The sequence below is a fragment of the Polyodon spathula genome, chromosome 12 (assembly GCF_017654505.1).
Source record: "Polyodon spathula isolate WHYD16114869_AA chromosome 12, ASM1765450v1, whole genome shotgun sequence".
In the NCBI taxonomy this organism is placed as follows: domain Eukaryota; kingdom Metazoa; phylum Chordata; class Actinopteri; order Acipenseriformes; family Polyodontidae; genus Polyodon; species Polyodon spathula.
In genome coordinates this window covers 12,442,131-12,463,855 of record NC_054545.1, presented here as the reverse complement: position 1 = coordinate 12,463,855, position 21,725 = coordinate 12,442,131, and the positions used below count along the sequence as shown (strand labels likewise).

Here is a 21,725-nt window from a genome sequence, read left to right as displayed (position 1 = left end):
GTTAATTTCAATGTCAGATTTGTAGTAATAGTTTTTGTGGTACACTTCTCTGAATCTAACCATTGTCAGGATGTGTATTATTTATGCTAAATGGATTTCCACAGCTCGTGCAATGTTTGTTCTGTAATTTTGAAGACATCTTGGACTGGTCCTTGGGTTGAAATAAAATCGCACTATTTTAGTGTTTTAACACCTATTTATGCTTTTCTTCTGCAAATAGAAGCTATTAAAACGCACCAAAAAAAGTTTTTCCCTTTGGATAAAGTTGCAGGAGGCTTGTAAAGAAAATAATTACTTAGTACAAAAACATACAGCATATAGTACACTTACTGCATCTAGTACAGCCAAATCTGAATTACTTTGACATTCCCTTTGGCAGTCTATTGGAGAAGGTTTGATTGTCCAGAATTCAATAAATAGTAATATCAAAATCAATACACAATAATTTGGCTTTAAAAAACAGATTTCAGTGAATACATTATGGGTTCACCTATCAGTGCAATATATCCCAAATGTATATGTGTGTGTGTGTGTGTGTGTGTGTGTGTGTGTGTGTGTGTGTGTGTGGTGTGTGTGTGTGTGTGTGTGTATATATATATATATATATATATATATATATATATATATATATATATATATATATATATATATATATAGATATAATTTTGCATATATATATTTAGGACATTACTAGGACTTAAAGAAAAACTAAAATTGTCAACCATTCATTAACAAGAAAGTGAAAACACAAACTTTAAAATAGAGACAGAGAGAGTATGTTTAGAATACAACCCTGTCAAAAATTGGTAATCCATATACAAAACGTTCTTGTCTTTAAATAAATTCAATGTATTTAGCCAATACTTTGCAGTAGATCTCATCCAAATGCAGCTTCTAAGCTGATGACCAAAATTAATTTTATAAACAGTAAAAATGTATCATCCATAAATACCTATTAATACTTATTATCGAGTCAAAATGCTGCGGGAGTTAAATGTACAAGGTTACTCTTCTGTTAATGGTTTTTGAAGACATCGTTCCAATGGCCACTATGGACCACGATTACTAAATGAGCACGGTAAACCAGACCTAGTTTAGCAGCGGAAGTTGCAAAAGGCCAAGCCCTTAATAATGCAATGCTTCAATGAAAGATCCATCAGTGTGGAAAACCATCTGTCTATTGCTACTTTAATGTTGGAAATTGGCTGCCTCGGATTTTTTTTTTTTTTTTTTTTTTGCTCACTGAGAACTGGAAGATGGGCTCTGGGTTGTTATTGCTGGTCAGAGGGATTGTCTGGCTGCAGCATCTTGGTGGGGGAGGTTTTTCCAAGGGTCTGCGAGGAGGTGGAGTGGGAGCTCTCACTAGAACTGCTGCGTGTCTCTGTGCTCGTGCTCGTCTTCTTCATCTTCCTCCTCTTGGCTAGGGGGGCCTTGTCCACATTCTGGAGGCAGAAGCCCTCCCTCTTGCACTTGTTAAAAGCCTAAGACAAAAGGGGGTGAATACAATGAGGTCTATTGAACTAAATGGCAGCATCTAAATGCTGCCACACAGGTAATTCAAAAAAGTTTATTTGAGGCGTTTCTCAGTGTCATAAAAAGGCTGTGTTTTTTTTTTTTTTTTTTTTTTTTTTTAAAGTAAATTCTTTCAAAAATACACGTTGACTGGGCTCCTGAGCGGTACATGTGGTAAAGGCACTCTGCCTGGAGTGTAGGATGTGCCCTATAGCTTGGAGATCGCTAGTTCGAATCCAAGCTATGCCACTGCTGACCATGGACAGGAGTTCCCAGGGGGCGGCGCACAATTGGTCAAGTGCTGCCCGGGCAGGATAGGGGTTAGGTCGGCTAGGGAGTCTTTGGCTCACCGCACACCAGCGACCCCTGTGGCTGGCTGAGCGCCTGCACGCAATTCAGACTGCGTGGTTCTCCAACACTGAAAGTTCTGGATATGGCTGCACTATGGGGTTGCAGAGTGAAAAAAAGCAGACTGCTGATGGCACTCGTTCCAGAGGATGCAAGTACTCGTCTTTGTCTCTCCCGAGTTAGTTCGGGGGTTGCAGTGGTGAGCCAGGTTGAACAACAATTGGACATTCCAAATTGTGAGAACATTGGAAATTAAATTAAAAAAAAATTAAAATCAAATAGTAGCAAGCCTACAGATAATTCAAACTTAAATTCACATAGTTTATTCACTATTTTTTTCTTGAGACACACTAATTGGTTTATTAAACTTTCCAGAACCTCTGTCGCATCATTGTCTCATTTCGTATTCCGATTTCCACAAGTGCACATCATCGCTTCAAAATGGTATGTAAACAATGGTTAAAAGCACTGCTGTTTCGCTTGCTACAAAAAGCTGGAAATATCCACTCTCCTCTGACAACTAAAACTGCAATCAGTTATTTCAGATCATTGAATATACAGTTGCCTAGTAATGAAAAGCAAGCTGGTAGCAAATGTATCTGTTTTGCATTAACTCATCTAAAGGGCATACTACAGTATGTCTTATGAGTGAGTGTTTAAGGTTGTGGATGGTGCATTGAGTAGTTGAACAATGATGGTAGCTGTACGTGGGCTTAGCAAAGAAGGCATTTAAATGGCTGGTTTCACAGACCTTGGTTTGCACTAATCTTAGACTACCTTACCAAAGTTAACATTGGGTAGTCCAATACTAGTGCTAACAAAGAGCTGTGAAACCAGCTGTAAGTTTACCTTCTTCACATCCCTTAATGTATTTTATACTGGCTCCATTAACACCCTGCGCCAAAGGAAGGTTAAAGGTTATTGCAGTAGGACCTTACGTGGAATGTGGCCTTGACACAGGTATGCACAGAAGCACCAGAAGTTCCCAAGATGCCTGGAGTCATCAGCGGATTGGAAGAGAGCTGGCTGTCGTCCTGCAGCCACTCGCTGTATCGCAGACTTGACATTTTAATCCTCTTATTTGGATCAACTGTAAGAAGTTCTGTTTTAGGGGAAAGTAAGACATCCAATTAATGGTAATTCCAATAGGTCTGGAGAGATATTGGAGGTTCACTTGAGCTGGAATGACCCCCATTGCATGTCATGACCTAATTCCATCTGACAGAAAGACAAGACATTTTTGTATACGCTTTGTAAGGCTGCAGATGAGAACTGTTACAGATGGAGGATGACGTGTCATTTGTAATATTATAATAATGACTGATGTCTCCTCTCAATTACTGACTTTTCTTGTGTAACTTAGAACCGTAGCTTGTATGCTGTGCATTCTGTTTAATACAACCAGAGGTAAACATCTCCACACAGCCTTTTAGATTGAACAATTCTTCGCAATGAAACTTTGAGCCCAGGTGTGAAAGGTTTCATTCTCCCACCAACAAAAACACATCAATTGATCTAAACCATGGCAGATCACTGTGTAGATCATTAAAATACACTCTTTTGTGAACAAATGTTATGAAAATCAAATAACAGTCCGAGTCTCTTTAATGCAATTCTGTCTGTACAAATTAATTCTTCAAATTATATTGGCATTTATTGTCACTCCACCACTATCAATTAAATAGAACACCTCCCACCCTTGTGTGTAAATCTGACAATGCCACAGCTGTTGGTTAATTCTAGAGCAGAGTATACTGCATTTCCCATTCTTTTTTAAATGAAAAGTGCATCAAAGCTTGAAGCCTCACGAAATCCTGCAGGAGCTGCTTCTATATGAAAGTACACTTGTTTAATTATGTTTTTTTTTTGTTTTGCTATAAGTGCTTTGCCTAAAAGGCATGGTTATAGAAGACCCACTCTCCGATGTATGTACTGTAGCATTGTCATGAACTGCATCGTATTGAAAGCTGCATTTATAATGAATGCTCATGGTTTATGCTTAATTTAAAAGCAGCTTTTTATTTCTTCAAAGCCAATATATGCTGTATTACAGAACAGTTTGTAAAAGTGATGACCTCAGACAAAATCAATTAGAATTTGAATCCCAGTTTATAGGTTGGGATGGGAGAGAGTAAAACATTTAATTTTTTTCTCTCCCCAGCAGGTTTATAAATCTGGGCTGAAACGGTATGTTGTGGTCTGGGGAGAACTAGCCACTCTGCTTTTAAAGTTAATGTCCAGTGCCCCATACAATTCAGTATAACTGGCACTGGTCACCTCTGCAGGCAATGTCAAAAGAGAGATCTTGGATTTGACAGGCACAGGAACTGAAGTGCTGCCTTGAAGTCATAACCTGCTGATTCAGACCGTTTAGAGGAGTGCTAACCAAGCTTTTAAAAATCCACTGTCCTACCCCTTTTCTGTTAAAAGATCTTTGGATTCTTTGCTTGCATTTTCAATTACATTTAGAGGATGCTAAGGCAATGTGAAAAGTAAATATTTATATGAAAAGTAAACCACTGGTACCTAATCACTTTGTGTATTATAGTTCATATCACCATAATGCTGGATGTAGACTTTTATAAAGTTATTTTTGAAATATGTGCATGTCCTGAATATAAGGGAGACCAGTAATACTGTTAATAAAAAAAAAAAAAAAAAGACAATGGATTTTAAAACACTGGTTAGAATTCCTTTAATAATCAAAGTTATAGCTAAAGTGAACAGCACTCGGCAACTACTACATTTACATTTCAAATAAGAATTTAAATTGCATGCTGACCGTCACGATTGTGACCTTTCCATCACTTGTTTGTACACAAGCAGCTCTAACATGTATACACACTGTAGGTCTAATAATACATCTGTACTGCACCTTGTATCAAGTTCTTGGCTTGTTGGGAGACATTTTTCCAGGCTTCTCCTTCAAAGGAGAAATCTGCTTCCTTGATTTTCTTCATGATTTCTTCTGCGCTGGTGTGGGTCAACATTTTTTCCTTACACTGAAAGGGAACTTGTCCTGATAACATTGTGTACTGATAGTAAAGGAAAAAAAAAACAAAAACAAACAAACCACACATACATCTTATAAATGTTGGGTTCCCATAACATCCTGCAGGGTTGAATACAGCTTAACGAACACCACTTTGCATGTCCCAGTGAACCTGCAGTTCTGAGGTATCCTTCTACCCTGCAGACAATGGACATGGGGGTCAGAGCCCAAATACCTTATTTTGCTGTTGTTAATTGTCCTGGGAAAAGTCAGTAAATTCAAGCTTTAGAATTGTTGAGTACAGTTATTTTTGTTCACAATTCTAAAAAAAAAGCTGAAAACTTGTTAATTCACAGGGTTGACCTTTGTGAAATCCAGCATTGACTTTCCAGGCTTTCCGTAAAAAAATGTAAAAAAAAAAAATGAATGCAAGCTGTTGGATGTAACAGGTTGAGCAAGCCCATTTGGTCTATTAGTGCTATAGTACAACGACCCTTTGACAGTGTAAATAGGCTTAACAGACAGATTGGGCTCTAGAGCACTATGAATAATTGATTGTAACTCACTATAATTACAACATAAAAAAAAAACTATTTGAGCTGGTTTCATTATATTTGAGCTTAAAGTAGAGTTAATCAATTTTAAAAATATGTATCTCACAGGTTCGCCTTTTAATATGTTGAAGTTCTTTTGGTTAATCGTTTTGTATAATTTATTTATACGTAAAATTGCAATATGTATGCACAGTGTGTGGATATTTCCACATAGTGGTCTAGTTGCAATTTAGCCAGGTGACCTACAGCAGAGGAAGTGACTAAATACAAAAATAAATAAATAAATAAAATTAAAAATCGGTACATCCTCAAATAAAGTAAAGCAAAAAACACAAGAGACTTAACAGAGGAAAAGGGGACAACTGATAATGCTACTGGTGCTAACAGAAGGGAAGAAAGTGCTTGGCACTCCTTTAAAATGTTTGGAACACACCTAGGATACATTCACCTGAATTTGTTTCAAAAGGAATTGCAAATATAAAACAACCACTTAGACCAGACTGGGATCCAGACAGACTGTACTCACCAAGATGACTCCCAGACTCCAGAGGTCACAGGATTCATCATAGCCATCATGACTGAATAACTCGGGAGCAGCGTAGTGCAAGGTGAAACAAGGGGTTTTTAATGGCTGGTTATCCGGCGGTTTTAATCGAGCAAATCCAAAGTCAATTATCTTTATCTCTGAACTGTCGCTTTCATCTGTGAACAACAGATTCTAAAAAAAAAAAAAAAAAAAAGGGGGGGGGGGGGGGGATTATATAAAAGACTTCACTAAATCCAGAGTTCAACCAAACCATATCTATCCTGATAATATTTCAAACCCAAAAAATTCATTCTAAGACAGGAAGTGGTTGGAATTTGAATTTAGTCGAGCTCTGGGTGTTATTTATATATCTGTTCAGGAAATTGAACTATTTATTTTACAGGCTATAATTACTTGAGCATCTCTAGCTTTTCTGGGAACTGAACCCTGTAATTAGGCAGCACAGTTGTCCATGAAGTTCTGCAAAGCAAGTTGCATGTGTGGTAAAATTAAGTTTAGAATAGGTGACTATTCTGAATGCACATTTCCTTAGTCCCTTAGTATAACTGAAGGCAAACACATTGGCTAATGCCTTTAACTGTTTTTCCCATTTAAAGTTTTACCTCATAAAAATATAACTTGGTACTTGTGAGACTTACCAACAAGTATTTTACCTGATTTAAGAAGACTAAAACTACCACAGGTTCAAAGGTCACAACATACACCTTATGAGATGTGCAATTTTAAATTATTATGCAGGTCCTGATCAAAACAAATTAGTGTTTATTATGGTTACTTATTGCAGGGGGGGACTATATTCCATGCAACACTGAATTGATAAAATAGAAATGCGTGGTGGTGTTTTTTTTTTCTAGAACAAAAGCAAAAGTATACAACCCTGAACATAAGACTAGACATCAGTCTACTATTATAGAAGAGGGCCTTCATCTTTCATTACAAAAACTGGATACTAGTACCCTGGTCCTGGAGAGCCGCAGGGTCTTCTGGTTTTCTTTCCACCCGAGTTCTCAATTATTAACTGAACCAATTATTTTGTTAATTGGTCAACACTGACAATTATTCCAGGTCTTTAGCCATTGATGATTTAAAGATACCCATGCAACCTGCAGGATTGTGGCTCTCCAGGATCAGGGCTGGCTTGCCCTGTACTAGTCTAAAGATGGAAAAACTCCATCTGCAAAGGTTGGCCACTGGAGGTTTGAGTCTATGGGCAGACTGTACCTCTGGTTTGAGATCCCTGTGGACCACTCCAACGTCGTGCATGTGGCTCACAGCAGAGACGAGTCTGCGCATGATCCGGCTCGCCTCCGTCTCACTGAAATGTTTCTTCTTACGGATGCGTTCCAGGAGCTCTCCACCTTTCAGCAACTCCAGCACCATGAATGTATGTAACTAAATGGGACAAAAATATACAAGCTTCAATAGGAAAGCTCTTATTGAAATACGGCACTGTATGTTTTCTCCCAAGGTCCAATTCAAAAGTGACTGACTGGACAGGGCATGTCATGTCATGAGTGGGAGACCGAGGGAAAGATCTGGAGGGACATTTTAATACACTATTTTTTTTTTCCCAAACATACAGCTCTACTGATTTACACTTCAAGCCATGAAGGGTATATTATGAGTTAGAACTCACCCTGCTTCACACATATAACCAAACATGCAAAAGAAACAAGACTATTTTTCATTTACTTTTATAACACAGATGAACATGGATTTTTGCTTTAGGCAGCCGAGTAGTTCGTCCATGTGTAATTCACCAATGCCGCTCTTTTAAACTAGGGTTTATTTGGATACTAGACTTGGTACAGTTTGTTTTAGGAATCTGGAAGAGTTCACCTAAATCCAACACTAATTAATCCATAAACTAATTAACTTTAATGTGAAGGCAAGTATAGTGCAGTATCTGCATTGTACATCATCATTATTTACTCTGTATAAAAGACCCAGTTTCTTGCTTCCTATTTTTTGGTACTTGTACCCTGTTATTTTTTTGCAGCAAGGTGAAGTGTGTGATATGTGTGTTAAATAGTCCAGAAGCAAATATCTAATTAATGCATTGTGGGAACACGGTTATAGACTGACCTCAGAATTTAAGATTGACTATTTACTATTTTCTTTGAGAAAACAAACACATTGTGCATGTATCCCTCTTCTTAAGAAACATTTGTACATCCATCTTGAAATTAACAAAAGCTCTACTGCAATTGCAAAAATAACCACAATTCTACAACAAAAATAAACAATGGTACTCCTTTTTTTAATCTAAATGAATCCCAATATCAGCGTTTTTTTTCTTTTAAAAAGAATGATTAAATCTTGAATTATCTGGAGCAAGATGAGGGCGTTTCAGAGTTGTCAAGCTTCTGCTCTATTGAAATTGTAATAATCTTGTCAAACTCATCAGCTCTGAAGTGTTTCTCTGCTCTCTAACAAAAGGGAAAACGCATTCTATCTGCCTGTTTATTTTTATACTGATAGAGCAATTGAGATACTGGAGGTTGACATACATTTATTCCACTGTGGCAAAAATGTTTTCAACTTGAAATGTCACGTTTAAATACATAAGCCAGAAATGGAAAGAATAAAATGAGTTCATACCAGCAACTTTTACTACAGATTTAAAAATTGTCCTTTAACCAGAGAGGGGGGAAAAAAGAAACAAAAATATCCCACAGGCCAAAATGTAATAAGATTACTTGTCAATAAAGTAATATGTTACTCTAAGTTACTCCAAAAAAATAATCCGATTACAAGCAACTCTGTACTTAAACAACCTTATATTGATATCTACATATCTAACTATATATCTGCACTGGGTTACACAACAAACCAACAGATCGGTTTTACATTCCTTTTGTGGCCTTTATTACTATAATGTACACAAGTACACCATGCAAGCTAGACTGCCTAAAATCATCACATCCCTCCAGTGATGGCCTAAAGGCATGACTGCAGTTGATATCAACATGCCTACTGTACAGTACAAGGCTCCTCAACCACTTCAAGTATGTATTGTTTTGTGTGAACAGCTAAAGTTTTCTTTTTTTTTTTTTTTTTTTTTTTTAAAAGAGAGAACCAAGTTTATTAAATAAATGATGAGGCAATTCAAACTGATAACTGCACAGAATTAGCGTAGGGAGAAATGTGAGCTTCATGTTAGCAGTCCGTGGAGCTGCTCTCTCTAATGAGACTTTTTGGACTGTGCCTGTTGCCTCTGCTGCACTCAACTTAATAGTGAGGCTAGCAGTTTAGCACAAGAGACAAACATTTGAAATCCTAACCAAGCTTTTCTGCTTAACTTACTTAATCCTTATTTAAAGCCTCAAGATACAATTACCCTCCATTTATTTTGTTCATTTTTCACCCCACGCCCCCGCACATTGTTCTGACTTGTCAGTAACTACCAAATAACAGCTGACAGCAAAGAAAAAATAAGCCAGTCACAGGAGTCTGACTGGGTTTATAAGATAAAAGTAGTTTTGTAATATAGGCTTGGGCCTGGTCCCTGGTCGTTGTAGGAGCCAATGAAGAGATGACTATAATATATTATATACAGTGCATCTTAAAACATTTGTGGAAATAAATCCCATACCTGATCATGATAAATTTCATGGAGCTTCACAACATTTGGGTGTACTTCACACAGCTTCAGTGCAGCTATTTCCTTCTGAATTTGCGACTCCATTCTGGAACGAGAGAAGAACATTCAATGAAGTAACTTTCTTTGTTTCCTGTCAACATATAGTAGGTAGCCGTGCTTGGCTTTAAGACACATACGACTTGAAGTGCATGAAATGGATGGTGACATTACCAGTGCAGAAAAACACTTGGATTCTAATGAAATGTGCCCGCTAGAACAAAGACAACCATATTATGAATTACTTTTAAACTTCAATCTATACACAACATAGCTACTTATCTCGTGTGTTTCTCATTTGTTGTCTAAGTCCAGTAAATAAACATGTGTTCGTTCAAATGCACAGCACAGGAACAAAGTGGACATTCAATCTCTAAAAGGCATATTTCCTTCTTTTGAAAGTCTTGTTATGAAAATGTGGTTTAAGTGCAGAAAAACTATTCTAGGACAGCTGTGTTACTTATTGGCACGGTAGTTAACTTCCACTTGTATGGATGAAAGAGTTTCTTTTTTCTGCATGCCCCAATGAAATTAACAAAAATAAATTAAATCTTACTGCAGCTCAATTCATTTGGAATGACCTTAAGTCTAGGTTAGTGAAATAAGGGGGGGGATATAAAAGACTCTGTTTTGCCCCACTTTCATGTTCTATACATTACATTTCCTACAAGTATGAAACAATGCACTAAAAATCAGTCCAACCCATATCTCCTTTCTAATTTTCAAACCTCAATTCATTAGCCATTCAAGGTTAATCTTACAGAAATTAATGGCAACTGTTTTTACCAGGGTTGCCAATTTAAAAAAAAAATCTGATTTTTTTTTTTTTTGTTTTATTTAATCTATTTTATTATTATTTTTTTAATTATGGATTATTTATTTATTTTTATTTTTTTGTAGTAGTACTGTAGTTGTAGCTGTACAGCACCTCCAAACTGTACATTTAAGGATGTTGGAAATAGTGGTTTGTGAATAGTTACATACCAAACTAAATTACTAAAATGAATACATAAATAAAGCAAATTATTTATCATAGTGGCATTCTCCAAATGTGAACTACAAGAATTTAACGATGAAGTACGCCGGAGAAAAATCCCCCTCACCCATCCCAGTCATTCTTTTCTTCCACTTTTCTTTCTTTGATTTCCCCTTCCATTGTCAGTCCAAACACACGCAGTTGTTATTTCGGACTACTTTGCTTTTTATAGTGTGTTCAATTCTTAAAGTTCCTGATTGCACCATTAAATAAATCTGGTTTCAGGAGCTCTTAACACAGTGCTCAATTGTCTATTTTGGATCCCACTGCACTCACCTGAATCGCTTTGGCGTATATATTAATAATGGGGCAGGCGCTCTATAACGGGGAAAGACATGTCTTCAGAATACCATTGCAGTGCAGCATTTGGTGTTTTTTTTACGTCTTCGCTCCATTTATGCGCCACAGAATCGGGGACAAGCGCCATTCACGCATGTACTCGCATGTGTGCTGTGATCAGAATACAGCCCTAAGAGTTGCAGTTTATAGACACTAAGAGTTTAGTGTTAATAAAAGGTTTTTAAAACACACTTTGTGTCTTTTCCTTTAAATACTATATAAAATAGGCAGTAAATGAAAAAAATGATTTAAAATCTTTTTTATTTATTTATTTATTTATTTTTTTAAAATCAACTTGATTTAAAAATCAGCCAACCCTGGTTTTTACACCCAAATAAAAGTGATTGCAAGTGTATATTGTGCATTGACCATGTCCATTTCAGTATTCATCATGAGGCCCAATTAGTAGCCAACAATCATTGCAGTTAAACTTATACTATAAAAAAAAATAATAATAATAAAAAAAATAAATAATAATAATTATTATTGTAGCGCCTGCCACATACCCAACTCCAGCCGTTACATCTGCACTCAACTTTTTCAGCAAGATCTATACCACCTTAAGACTAGTGCTTTTCGTTTTTTAGTTTGGACATTTACCTTTTGCTGATAATTTTTACTGCAAATTCCTGGCCAGTTTTCTTGTGGATGCATTTCCTACATATGGAAAAACTCCCTTCTCCAAGTGGGTTCTCTTTCAAGTCTAATTCATAATTTAGGTAAAATGGAGAATCCTGTTGACAGAAGTAAAGACATCAAGTTTGCTGGGTCATTCATTTCAATGTACAATACACATTTAATCTCCACCTCTGTGACATGCTTGTACAGCAAAAAAAAAAGTATGCATTTCAAACAAATAAAATATTTAAAATTGAGAATTAGCTAGTGCATGTAACAATATTGCTTAGTAATTCATTAGTAATGTCACATTTCAATATGGATAGTGCTAAAATAAAAGAGTTCAAACAGTAATGCCACAATTTAATAGCTTGGCATTTCAGCCCATTGAATTGAACGGAGAGGTTAAGGCTGGACGCTAAGCTCACAGTTTATAGACTAACATCTTACCATTCAACTAAAGAGCAAGCGCTAGTTAAGATGCAAGTGCATATTACTAACTCATCAGCTGCTAGGAGGATTTCCAGTACAACACAGAAGCCAAATCTGTTAAAACCACAAATGTGTTCCACTGGACTGCACCACACTAACAGGTACCTTCATCATGGCACCTCGGGCCACAGCTGTTGATCCGGGACGATCCATCCCTAAATTCATCTGGAATGGGTCAGTCATGACGGCATTGCGTTTGAACAGAATGGAAGGAGCAACGAATGAGTAGCCCTGTAACAGCAAAGGGGTTATATGTGGAAGCTGGTGTCACAAAAACTACAGGTAAAAAGGTAGTAACTAGCCTTGCTTTTGACAATATCAACGATTTTTAGGCATTGGACAAATCCCTTCATGACCGAATCAAGAATCTTGCTTTCAAGTAGAAAAAAAAGTTTTACTATAAATTGGAAGTCATTTGAGAAGACAAAAAGGTACCTCTAAAACAAGCTACTAACGCATTCAATTTGTGACTCCATTGCCATAAAAAGAACACAATTATACTTTTCTATATGGTTGTGTTCCTTTCAACATACGCTATCCATGTTAAACATTCTATTAATTAGTATGTTTAAAACATATGGCATAGACAATTACCAGAGTATGAGAAAACAGGTAATTATATTATGCATACCTTTTCATCCAAAACACTCAATCATTAATTGTAAGGTACAATGAATTGCAATCTGCTGCAGTGATGTTGCCGGCTTGCTGCTGTATGTTGCATAGCAACAGCAACTTACGGTACTAATGTACTTGGAACACAAAGTACTATCTGTAGCTATCCGAGGTACACTGCAATTCATTTAGTGACAAGAGAGATTGTGAGAGGGTACACCCCGCCCCTATGCTTATTATTATTTAAATGTATTTGTGGTGTTATTTCAGTTAAATGTAGTTGACAGGGACGATATTTGCTTCTTATCTCTGCCAAACACAGAGTGAGAATGTATGGTCGGCAGCTAATCATTTATTGGTAAATTGGCTGTCGACCACACGTATTACAAAACCTGTGAGGAATGTGGTCAAGGGATAAACGAGGTAATTGACAACCAGTTAATCTCTCAACCACGATATAAACAGGCAGCTTTTGCTGACCAGGGTTGGTTGGTTGGAGTTTCTGGTGAAAGGAGACGGAGAAACATCAAGAGAAATAACTAAATAACAATTGCTACTCATGCTGGATTTACACCAGAGCACAATACTTGTTGAAATATTGTGTTTGTTTATTTTTGTTTTGTTTCGTTTCTATTATTTAATAAATAAGAGCGTATTGGCGACTCAACCCACAGTACTTGTGCATGTGTATTTCGTGGTGTGACTTCACCTACAGAGCCATCCGTGAAAGATATTTTGTAATAACCAAATTTGCATGTACCCTCTGAACTGCAAAGACATATTTAAATAAGAATAAGAAATTTGTGGCCGTCTTTTGCATGCTTTTGCATGTTTATTCCTTTCATTGTAATGATTTACATTGTATCAGCGTGCGTGTGCCTATGTATGTGTATTGAGGCATCTTTCTGTATGTATGTCAAGTATGTATTTGTACATGTGCATATGTAGATCATAGTGTTCTACTTTTTCATTATACTGCTAGCTGGTTTGTTATTTACGGTGGGGGGGGGATGTGTATCACTAACTCAATAAGGACAGTTGAGATCACAAGGATCAAGATCTCAATTTAAATTATCACCCCTCAATAAGCCACTGTAAAAGACATGGTTCTCCAATGCATTTAAATATTTGTTTCGGTAGAATCATTGTATTTTTTTTAGATGTACCAGTTTTGAACTACTTTTACAGCAGCAGCAACAAAGAAAGAAATCTAGAAAGCAATGATAAAAGGTGACAAAGTCAATTGCTGCGTATAAAAAATGATTGCATGCTTTGATTTGCCTTTTAAGTCTGCAGGATGGCTGTTCAATTCTGTTGTCAAAAGACAAAGCAGCAATTTCGATAACATGGCCTGACCAATAGAATTACAACAATTTTTCAACAGATGAAATTAAGCTGCAAACAGACTTAAAAGCTCATTTGATGTTGGAAATCAAATGTTACAAAGATACAGTAATTATGGAAGGCATGCTTTGTGAAGTAACAACTTTATTTCAACTCTTTTTAGAAAGCTTTTGATTGATGTGTTGATAGATGACTGTCCATTAGGTATGGTTTTTACATTCCAGTTGCTGTATGCACTCATAATTGTTCTTTCTTAGTCCTGTTTACAATATTAAGGTTATCTCCACTCAAACATGGAAACTGTCAGAAATAAGTTTCCCAAATGCAGTAGATTGATAATGTAAACTAATAAATGTGTAACTAGCAAACAGAATAGCTTGTGTAGAGTGCTGGGAGAATTATTTAAAAAGAGATTTTAAAAAATAAAACTGACTTATGTTTGTGTGGTACCTTCAGTAGTTTTCTCTGCCAAGACCTTGCTTAATTATAACCAATTTTCTTTATGTGGTTTGCAGCAGCCCCTAAGCTTATATCCATGTAGGTAGTGGTCTGATTGCTGTAAAATATCTAAAATCAGGGGATTGACTCACTATCTAATACCAGCAGGTAAAAGGTCATACTGTATCAATATAGTAAATTCTATGTATTGCACAAATCTGTTCTGTTCTACTAAATATTATATCTCCTGAATAGCACATTAAAAGTACTTAAGAGGTAAACGTGTTCACCTGAAATATTCGGTCCGAATTCTGAGGCAAAGCTGCAGGAGAGTAGGTTGGGTCCATCTCTGTAAATTCTTCTGCGAAATTACTGACATCCAACTCGTCTCGGATAACAGGCTTAAACGGAGCGGACACCTTTTTGGAAGCCAATTCATCCCAGTTAATTTTCTAAAGTAACAAAAAAAGAATTCAAATAAAAATGTAAAAAGCTAAACCAGTTAGAGACATGTACAGAGCGCTGGACCTAAAATGATATTAACCCTGAGTTCTCTGCAGCCATTTTCAAAGAAAGAGGGCAGCAGAAGGGCTGAGACGCTCGCTCAAAAAGGCAGGCATAAGTGAGGAGTCATTTTTAAAAGACCACATGACTGGGGACGTGTGAGCTTTTTGCTGCAGTGTGTAGTGTGTGTAGTCAAAATCATATGCAGTGCTAGAACAGAGTACAGAGATCATTATAGATACTGCTGGTACAAACAATCAGTAAAGATAAAGAAAAAAGAAATTGACATGTGGAAGGATATCACTCTCTCAGAAAGCTTTCAAGTGTATTTGTTTAAATGAAGAAATGAATGTCTATATTGTTTTGTATGCTTTTAAAATGGTTTAATGCGCACCTACTTTTTTCCCATTTCCGAAAAAAAAGAAAAAACAAAACCTAAAAATGGGGGAGGGGGTGGGGGGGTGGTTTAAAAGGACAAATCGGTAGTTAATTTACCATTAAAAATGTACAAAAATAAAATGTTTCTATTGTGCATTTGCCATAATTTGGGCTATATAGAGGACACCCCATGAACGTTCAAAGAGCACTGTAGTTATTCGACAAATCAGGACGTTTACAGAGTGTGATGAACTTGTGTGATGTTTTACAGCTACCATCGTGCGTGAAATAAACAAAGTACTATGATAGCATGGAATGTTAAATTACTGGTTCTGGAATTCAGTTCTTATGAACCTCATGTAAAAAAAAAAAAAAAGATTTTTTTTATTGTTCCATCATTTCCTATACACTGATTGATAGCCGTCTCAGGAGGGCATAGAAAAAAAAAAGAAAAAAAAAGGCTGTTTAGAATAGTGTTTTAAAGTATATTTAAAATTCCTTACTTGTTTTATAGCCAATTATGTGTGTCAAATTGTTCCCATTATATAAAATTAAATACTAGCTAACCACACATTTTCTAATCCACTAATTTTGCACATTATCAATGGGAATTGTTTTGTCAAGGGAAATCTGGCCATACAAAAGATGAGTCTAACCTTAGTTCTTTGGCGTGTGAAGCCTTGCGTTTAGCCATGGTAGTAGTTCCTGCATGCAGACTGATCTAAATGAACTGGCTCATTATTCTCACCTGGTAAAAGGGATGGTTCTTCACTTCATCAGACCCATTGGGGCCGGAGCCCAGTCGCTTCTTGGGGTCCTTCATCAGAAGACGCTGAATCACATCTTTAGCTAATGGGCCCATTTCTGGAGAAAACGGAGGCTCACTTTTTAATATCCTCCTGCAATTAAAGAGAATTCAATTTGTAGATTACACGTTAGAAATAAGGTGACTGAATTTACTTCCGCATTGATTGTCAGAATTTATCCAATTTCTTAGCAGTCCTTTTTTAAAACTGAATTCTTCTGAACATCCAAAACTAGCTGCAAAATGCCGGGAGTTGTCAGCAAAAAAAAAAAAAAAAAAAAAAACTAAATGCTAGTAGGGATTTTTCAGTCTAATGCATTATTTATGAATATAGAGAAGCCAAGAATATACATTTGGGACTGCACATACTGTACTGTCTCTTTATTATTCAGCACAGGTTTACACTGTTTGAATCCTTGGATACGAGCAGCATTGTACAAAATGTAATTAGCAATTAGAATTACAGCTGTTGGAATAAGTATGAATTGGTGTATAGATGTATTATAGGGAATGCTCCCAGCTACCTCATTATCACTTAAATGAGCTTTACTCTTTCCTACAAACAGAAACTACTGTACCTAGTGGGGTAGGTGTTTCAACAACCCTCAATGCTCCAGCAATGTTAACTGGGTCTGTTAATTGCTATGCTTAATAATAATAATAATAATAATAATAATAATAATAATTACATACACCTTTACTATATACCTCCAATTTAAAGAATATACCAGTACCATGATGATACTGCGTAATTTTTATTTTTTTTTAACAGTAAGAATTACATGTAAATGTATATTTCCTTGAAATGGGGGGGTTATATCCCTAGGATATGAAATAAAATATACATAAATGTATATCTATATGTTGTTTTATTGTGTAGCTCGTGGACATCATAATATATGTAAATATTAATGGCTGTAAAAACCTGGTCAATTCCATATTTAATCTCCTTACTTTGAAATCTCAGTTTGTGAGTTTCTCTCTCCGTCAACAGTGAAAGGGGAGGCTCCTGTCAGTAGTTCATACATGAGGACCCCGAGACTCCACCAGTCAACTGCCTGTAAAACAGAGACGCTATAAAAACACAAAATACGACTCCTAAAACAATTAAAATACAACGAATTCCAGTGTTTCAGTGATTTTAAATAAAGGCAACATAAGATACTAGGAAATGATTTTACACCTGTTGCTAAGCAGAAAGTGTCATTTATCGTGAGCTTCCAAAATTGACTTGTTTTTCTGGGTTTAGTGACAAACACAAATCCGACACAAATCATGAAAGAGTACATGTTTTTTTTTTTCCTCCTTACTTTTTTATGATGTTTGCCACCATTATGAGAGGTTACATTAATAGTTACCGTATTATAAATACTCTGTACATTTTAATAAGGCTAAATAATCAGGCAATACCTTATCATGGCCAGTGTCTCCTCCTCTGACGATCTCTGGGGCCATGTACTCTATTGTGCCACAGAAAGAGTAAGCCCTCTCATTCTAGAAATAAGAAATAAAAGAAGAAAAAAATACATTTAACATTTTTTTGTACTGAGAGAAAATGTGGTAGTTTAAAAAGTCACCATTAAGATAACTTATGTTTCATACCCATGCCAAGTTGCTCTTTCCTAAAATACTCAAGACTTGTTTTGGCATGCTTAAGATACATGCTGACGAAATCTGAAATGTGTTAAATAAAATAATAATAAATGCTGCAAACCGGAAGCCTTGTTTATTATTAATAAAGAAATGGTGTTCTGGATCTCATTTACTCACCTCATCAACCAGGAATTCTTTGCTGAGCCCGAAGTCTGTCAGGACAATGTGACCGTTGGAGTCAAGAAGAATATTCTCAAGCTTGATATCGCGATATATAATTCCCAGCTGAAAACAAGGGGGGGGGGGGGGGGGGGGTAAATGATTACATTTAAAAAAACAAAAAAAGCCTGTGCTAACTAACATATCTAAGCTTTAGTGCCTCCGAGAACAAAACCACGCAGCATTTTATTTGAACTGCACTTAAGAATTCTACACCCAGCTCAACTAAACATTACATCAAACCTCTCAAGAGTAAAGGACAAGACTGAGCTAGACTATGCAACTTGCCTATAAGAGTAACAGGAGTAAATAAATACAACATGCCCTGCTGAGTAAGACTACGCTAGTCTATGTAGCTGTGTGTAAATTAGCCATGCATGTCAAATATAACAGTCAGCTGCAGGATGTGTACAGTTAAGGTTAGTTATTCAGTATTTGTGTGTCTTTTCCATATACACAATCCTTCATTCTCAGGATGTCTTTTTTGATTGGTTACAAAAATTTCCAATATGTTAAAGTAAACTGAATCCAACACACAGCACTCAAATTAATAAAAAAAAAAAAATGTTGTAGCCACTGTGGAAATGTCCCTCTTATCCAATAATGGCATAATGAAAAGAAATAATACACCCCAAAATGGCATCAGCTCTCTCCAGAAACACAATATAAAAGTCATGGTTTCCATGGATCTAAAACAGTGGAATAATTACTGGAAAACTGCCTGCATTTTATGTATACCTATACATGTAGTTATGCAACATTCTTTCTTATCATTACCAGTTTATTGAGTGTATCTGACTTTATTTGATGGAAGCAGTTACTTCCACACTTGTTTATTTTAACACTGAAGATGGAAACTAGCCAGTTAGGTAACTACATAAGTTTGGTAGCACTCAAGGTTACAGTGGTTATGAAATCATTAGCTCTGGCAGTCCTACCAGGGAGAACTAGTGAAACTTCAGCATTTCAAAATGGGCTAATACTAAGAAATTGATGGTTTTAAAAGTTGTTCAACACGGGAACAGCAGAAAACAATGCTTTTAAATGAACAAAATTAACAGATTGTTCACAAATTTTGATGAAATCAATTACAAAAAGAAAAAAGCTCAAGATTAAAAAATATATATAAAATGTAGCAATTTTGAATATTGCAACTTTCTAGGATGCGTTGCTGCTGCGTGCTAATAATGTCTTACCTTGTGGAGGTGTTCGAGTGCCAGTACTATTTCACCACTGTACAATCCCACTTCACTCTCACTGAAACGTTCTCTCTGGGACAGGTGTGTGAACAGCTCTCCTCCATTCACATAATCTGTGAGGAAACGAGAAAAACCGACTGTGCTTTAAAACCCCACAGAGCATGCTTTAATCATCAACACATACATGCAATGATACTAACAAACTCCATCGGCTTTAAGAAACCAAGAAAACCATTTAAACAGGCTGTTTGCAATAAGTGTTTCTAAACGGCCTTACCCAAGATGAGGTGCAGTTTGGTGTCTGTTTGGAAGGCGTAATGCAGCGTGACCAGGAAGGGGGACTGTCGGATGTGCTCAAGCACTTGACGCTCTGTTCTCGTGTGCTCCGCTGTCTTCGCTTTCTGGATGATGGTCGCTTTTTTCAGTACCTTCATTGCGTACAGCTTCCCTGCATCATGGCCACTGATTTTTCTTACTAAAAACACCTTGCCATACGCTATCAAAAAAAAAAAAAAATAATAATAATAATAATAATAATAATAAAAATAATGTGTAAGATTAGTGGGATATTTCCAATACACATATACAAACCAATCCAAAGTGAAAATTGGTAACTTATAGTATGTTTAAATATAAACAGCACATTTATTGCGGTTGGCGATCACTTACTAAATATTGCAACACAACTATATTTTTGCAGTTGTAAACACATTTGTCTAGACCCAGTGTACATAGTTGCTTATATGTAGTCTAGGTACAAAACAAATGGCCTACATATTGCAATTTACTTACAGCATTTAATACGGAATTAAGAACATATGCAGTGTTTATATCATTCCATATCTAAAGTGAGATTCCAAATGTCTGTATACTTCAACTGTATGCACTGAATTAATGAACACAGATGAAGGATTGAGATGACAATTATTTTGCCCTAATTGTAAAATGACTGGGAAAAGAAATCAGCAGCTATAAATACACCAGATAAATCAAAAATACTTCAGCGCAGATTGTCAAGCACAGTTCTGTTTTTGCATTTTTAAAAGAGGTAAAGCAGCTGCCGGGATACACTCCACATTCATATTAAGCATGGCCCCTTGCAAGTTGGCTTTGGTCACACGGTGAGAATGTAAATGTGAGAATTCATGATCTGCAATGTGGCACATGAGCAGTAAAGGCTTGTGTACTAGACCTATATAGGTTATGTGAAAGTGAAGCTATCAGGGGTGCAAATCGTTTTGAAAATTGCTGCTAAAATGTTTTGAAAGTTTAGCATCAGAGAGCCTACTGGTGCTAAATGATCAAACCCCATCCTAATCAAGCCACCCCCCACCCCCGTTCAACTGGTTTTTAGTGTTTTGTTACATTAAATATTGTTAACAAAATGTACTCCACATCTACTCACCCATATTTTTACCTGCTTTATATTTTGTAAAAAAGGAAATTCACGCAAGACCTAAAGTAATTCTTCTTGTATATGACAGAAATGCCTTTCACATTCCAAAAAAAATGTAACAAGTCTACTGGGTTTACTTAAGTAACTAGCACCATAGCGCTAAACTTGCACCCCTGAACTATTCCGCAGCAAACAATCACAGGTTCAAAAGGGGCACTACAGTATGTGCTCTTCCCTCAACGCAGTGGCTGCATTTACCAACATGTCCATCATGACAGTGTGCCGGGTCTTCCTGAAAATGCTTTCAGAAAACCATCTCTGGAATATTTCCGTTTCAAGCCTGCACATGTGTGCAATTTATTGTGTCGAACAAGCGTGCTGCAGGGGCCCAAATCACAGACACTTTCAAAAGTGGACACACCTGCTTACACTCGAACAAAACGTGATGTTCTGTGAGGTATTAAGGGTGTTTTTTTTTTTTTTTGTTTTGTTTGTATTAAAAAAAAAAAAAAAACACACACACACAATCTGTAAACATTCCCATACCAATTACAAGGAATGGTTTGCAGCCAAGACAGATTACAGAAAATCTGTCCACTGTGGATTTGTTTTCATAAAAAACTGTTTCAAAGACACTTTTGTTTGGTGAATTTGGGTCTGTTTTTTCTGTATAAAAGGCATCAATAAAGTTAAACTGGCAAAAAACTACTGTAGCAACCATACAAAAACAGTCCAATTGAGTTGTTCTCAATTGTTTTTCTAGTGTGCATGACATAATACTTTGTACACCACCTTTTAGAAACATCAAGAAGATATTTTCAAAATTTGCCACTCTTGAGTTACCTTTGTCTTTAACATATGAATTAACAAGTATCACTTCTTGTAAAAGTAAAAGTAAATGTGCTTATAAAAATAGCCAATGGCACACAATGCTTCAATTGATCATGACAGATCAGAACAGGAAGCTTTTATTTCAAAAGACATAATTAGACTAAACCACAAAGGATTCTACATGACATTCTTTAAACTGAACTGAAAAATAACATTGGACATTCTGTATATCAAAGGCAAGTACATATTTTTTCATGTCTTGGACATTTAATATTTAAATATCTGGGTGTTTTTCCTCACTTCTTGGAACATCAGCAAATATTCA

General features: G+C 36.3%; 1 protein-coding gene across 1 annotated transcript in view; it reads right to left on the bottom strand.

The window, feature by feature from the left end:
* Nucleotides 1–1,179: 1,179 nt before the first annotated feature.
* LOC121324957 (ribosomal protein S6 kinase alpha-5-like) overlaps nucleotides 1,180–21,725 on the bottom strand; it is a 38,511-nt gene continuing 17,965 nt past the window's right edge. The window contains exons 3-17 of the mRNA XM_041267197.1: nucleotides 19,451–19,669; nucleotides 19,171–19,286; nucleotides 17,933–18,040; nucleotides 17,573–17,656; nucleotides 17,117–17,220; nucleotides 16,106–16,256; nucleotides 14,766–14,927; nucleotides 12,184–12,309; nucleotides 11,569–11,702; nucleotides 9,549–9,642; nucleotides 7,175–7,345; nucleotides 5,933–6,124; nucleotides 4,736–4,895; nucleotides 2,799–2,962; nucleotides 1,180–1,481 (exon numbers count right to left, since the gene is read on the bottom strand). Coding sequence (XP_041123131.1) covers nucleotides 1,272–1,481; nucleotides 2,799–2,962; nucleotides 4,736–4,895; nucleotides 5,933–6,124; nucleotides 7,175–7,345; nucleotides 9,549–9,642; nucleotides 11,569–11,702; nucleotides 12,184–12,309; nucleotides 14,766–14,927; nucleotides 16,106–16,256; nucleotides 17,117–17,220; nucleotides 17,573–17,656; nucleotides 17,933–18,040; nucleotides 19,171–19,286; nucleotides 19,451–19,669 — 2,195 coding nt within the window. The 3' untranslated portion in view covers nucleotides 1,180–1,271. The remainder of the gene's footprint in view (nucleotides 1,482–2,798; nucleotides 2,963–4,735; nucleotides 4,896–5,932; nucleotides 6,125–7,174; nucleotides 7,346–9,548; nucleotides 9,643–11,568; nucleotides 11,703–12,183; nucleotides 12,310–14,765; nucleotides 14,928–16,105; nucleotides 16,257–17,116; nucleotides 17,221–17,572; nucleotides 17,657–17,932; nucleotides 18,041–19,170; nucleotides 19,287–19,450; nucleotides 19,670–21,725) is intronic.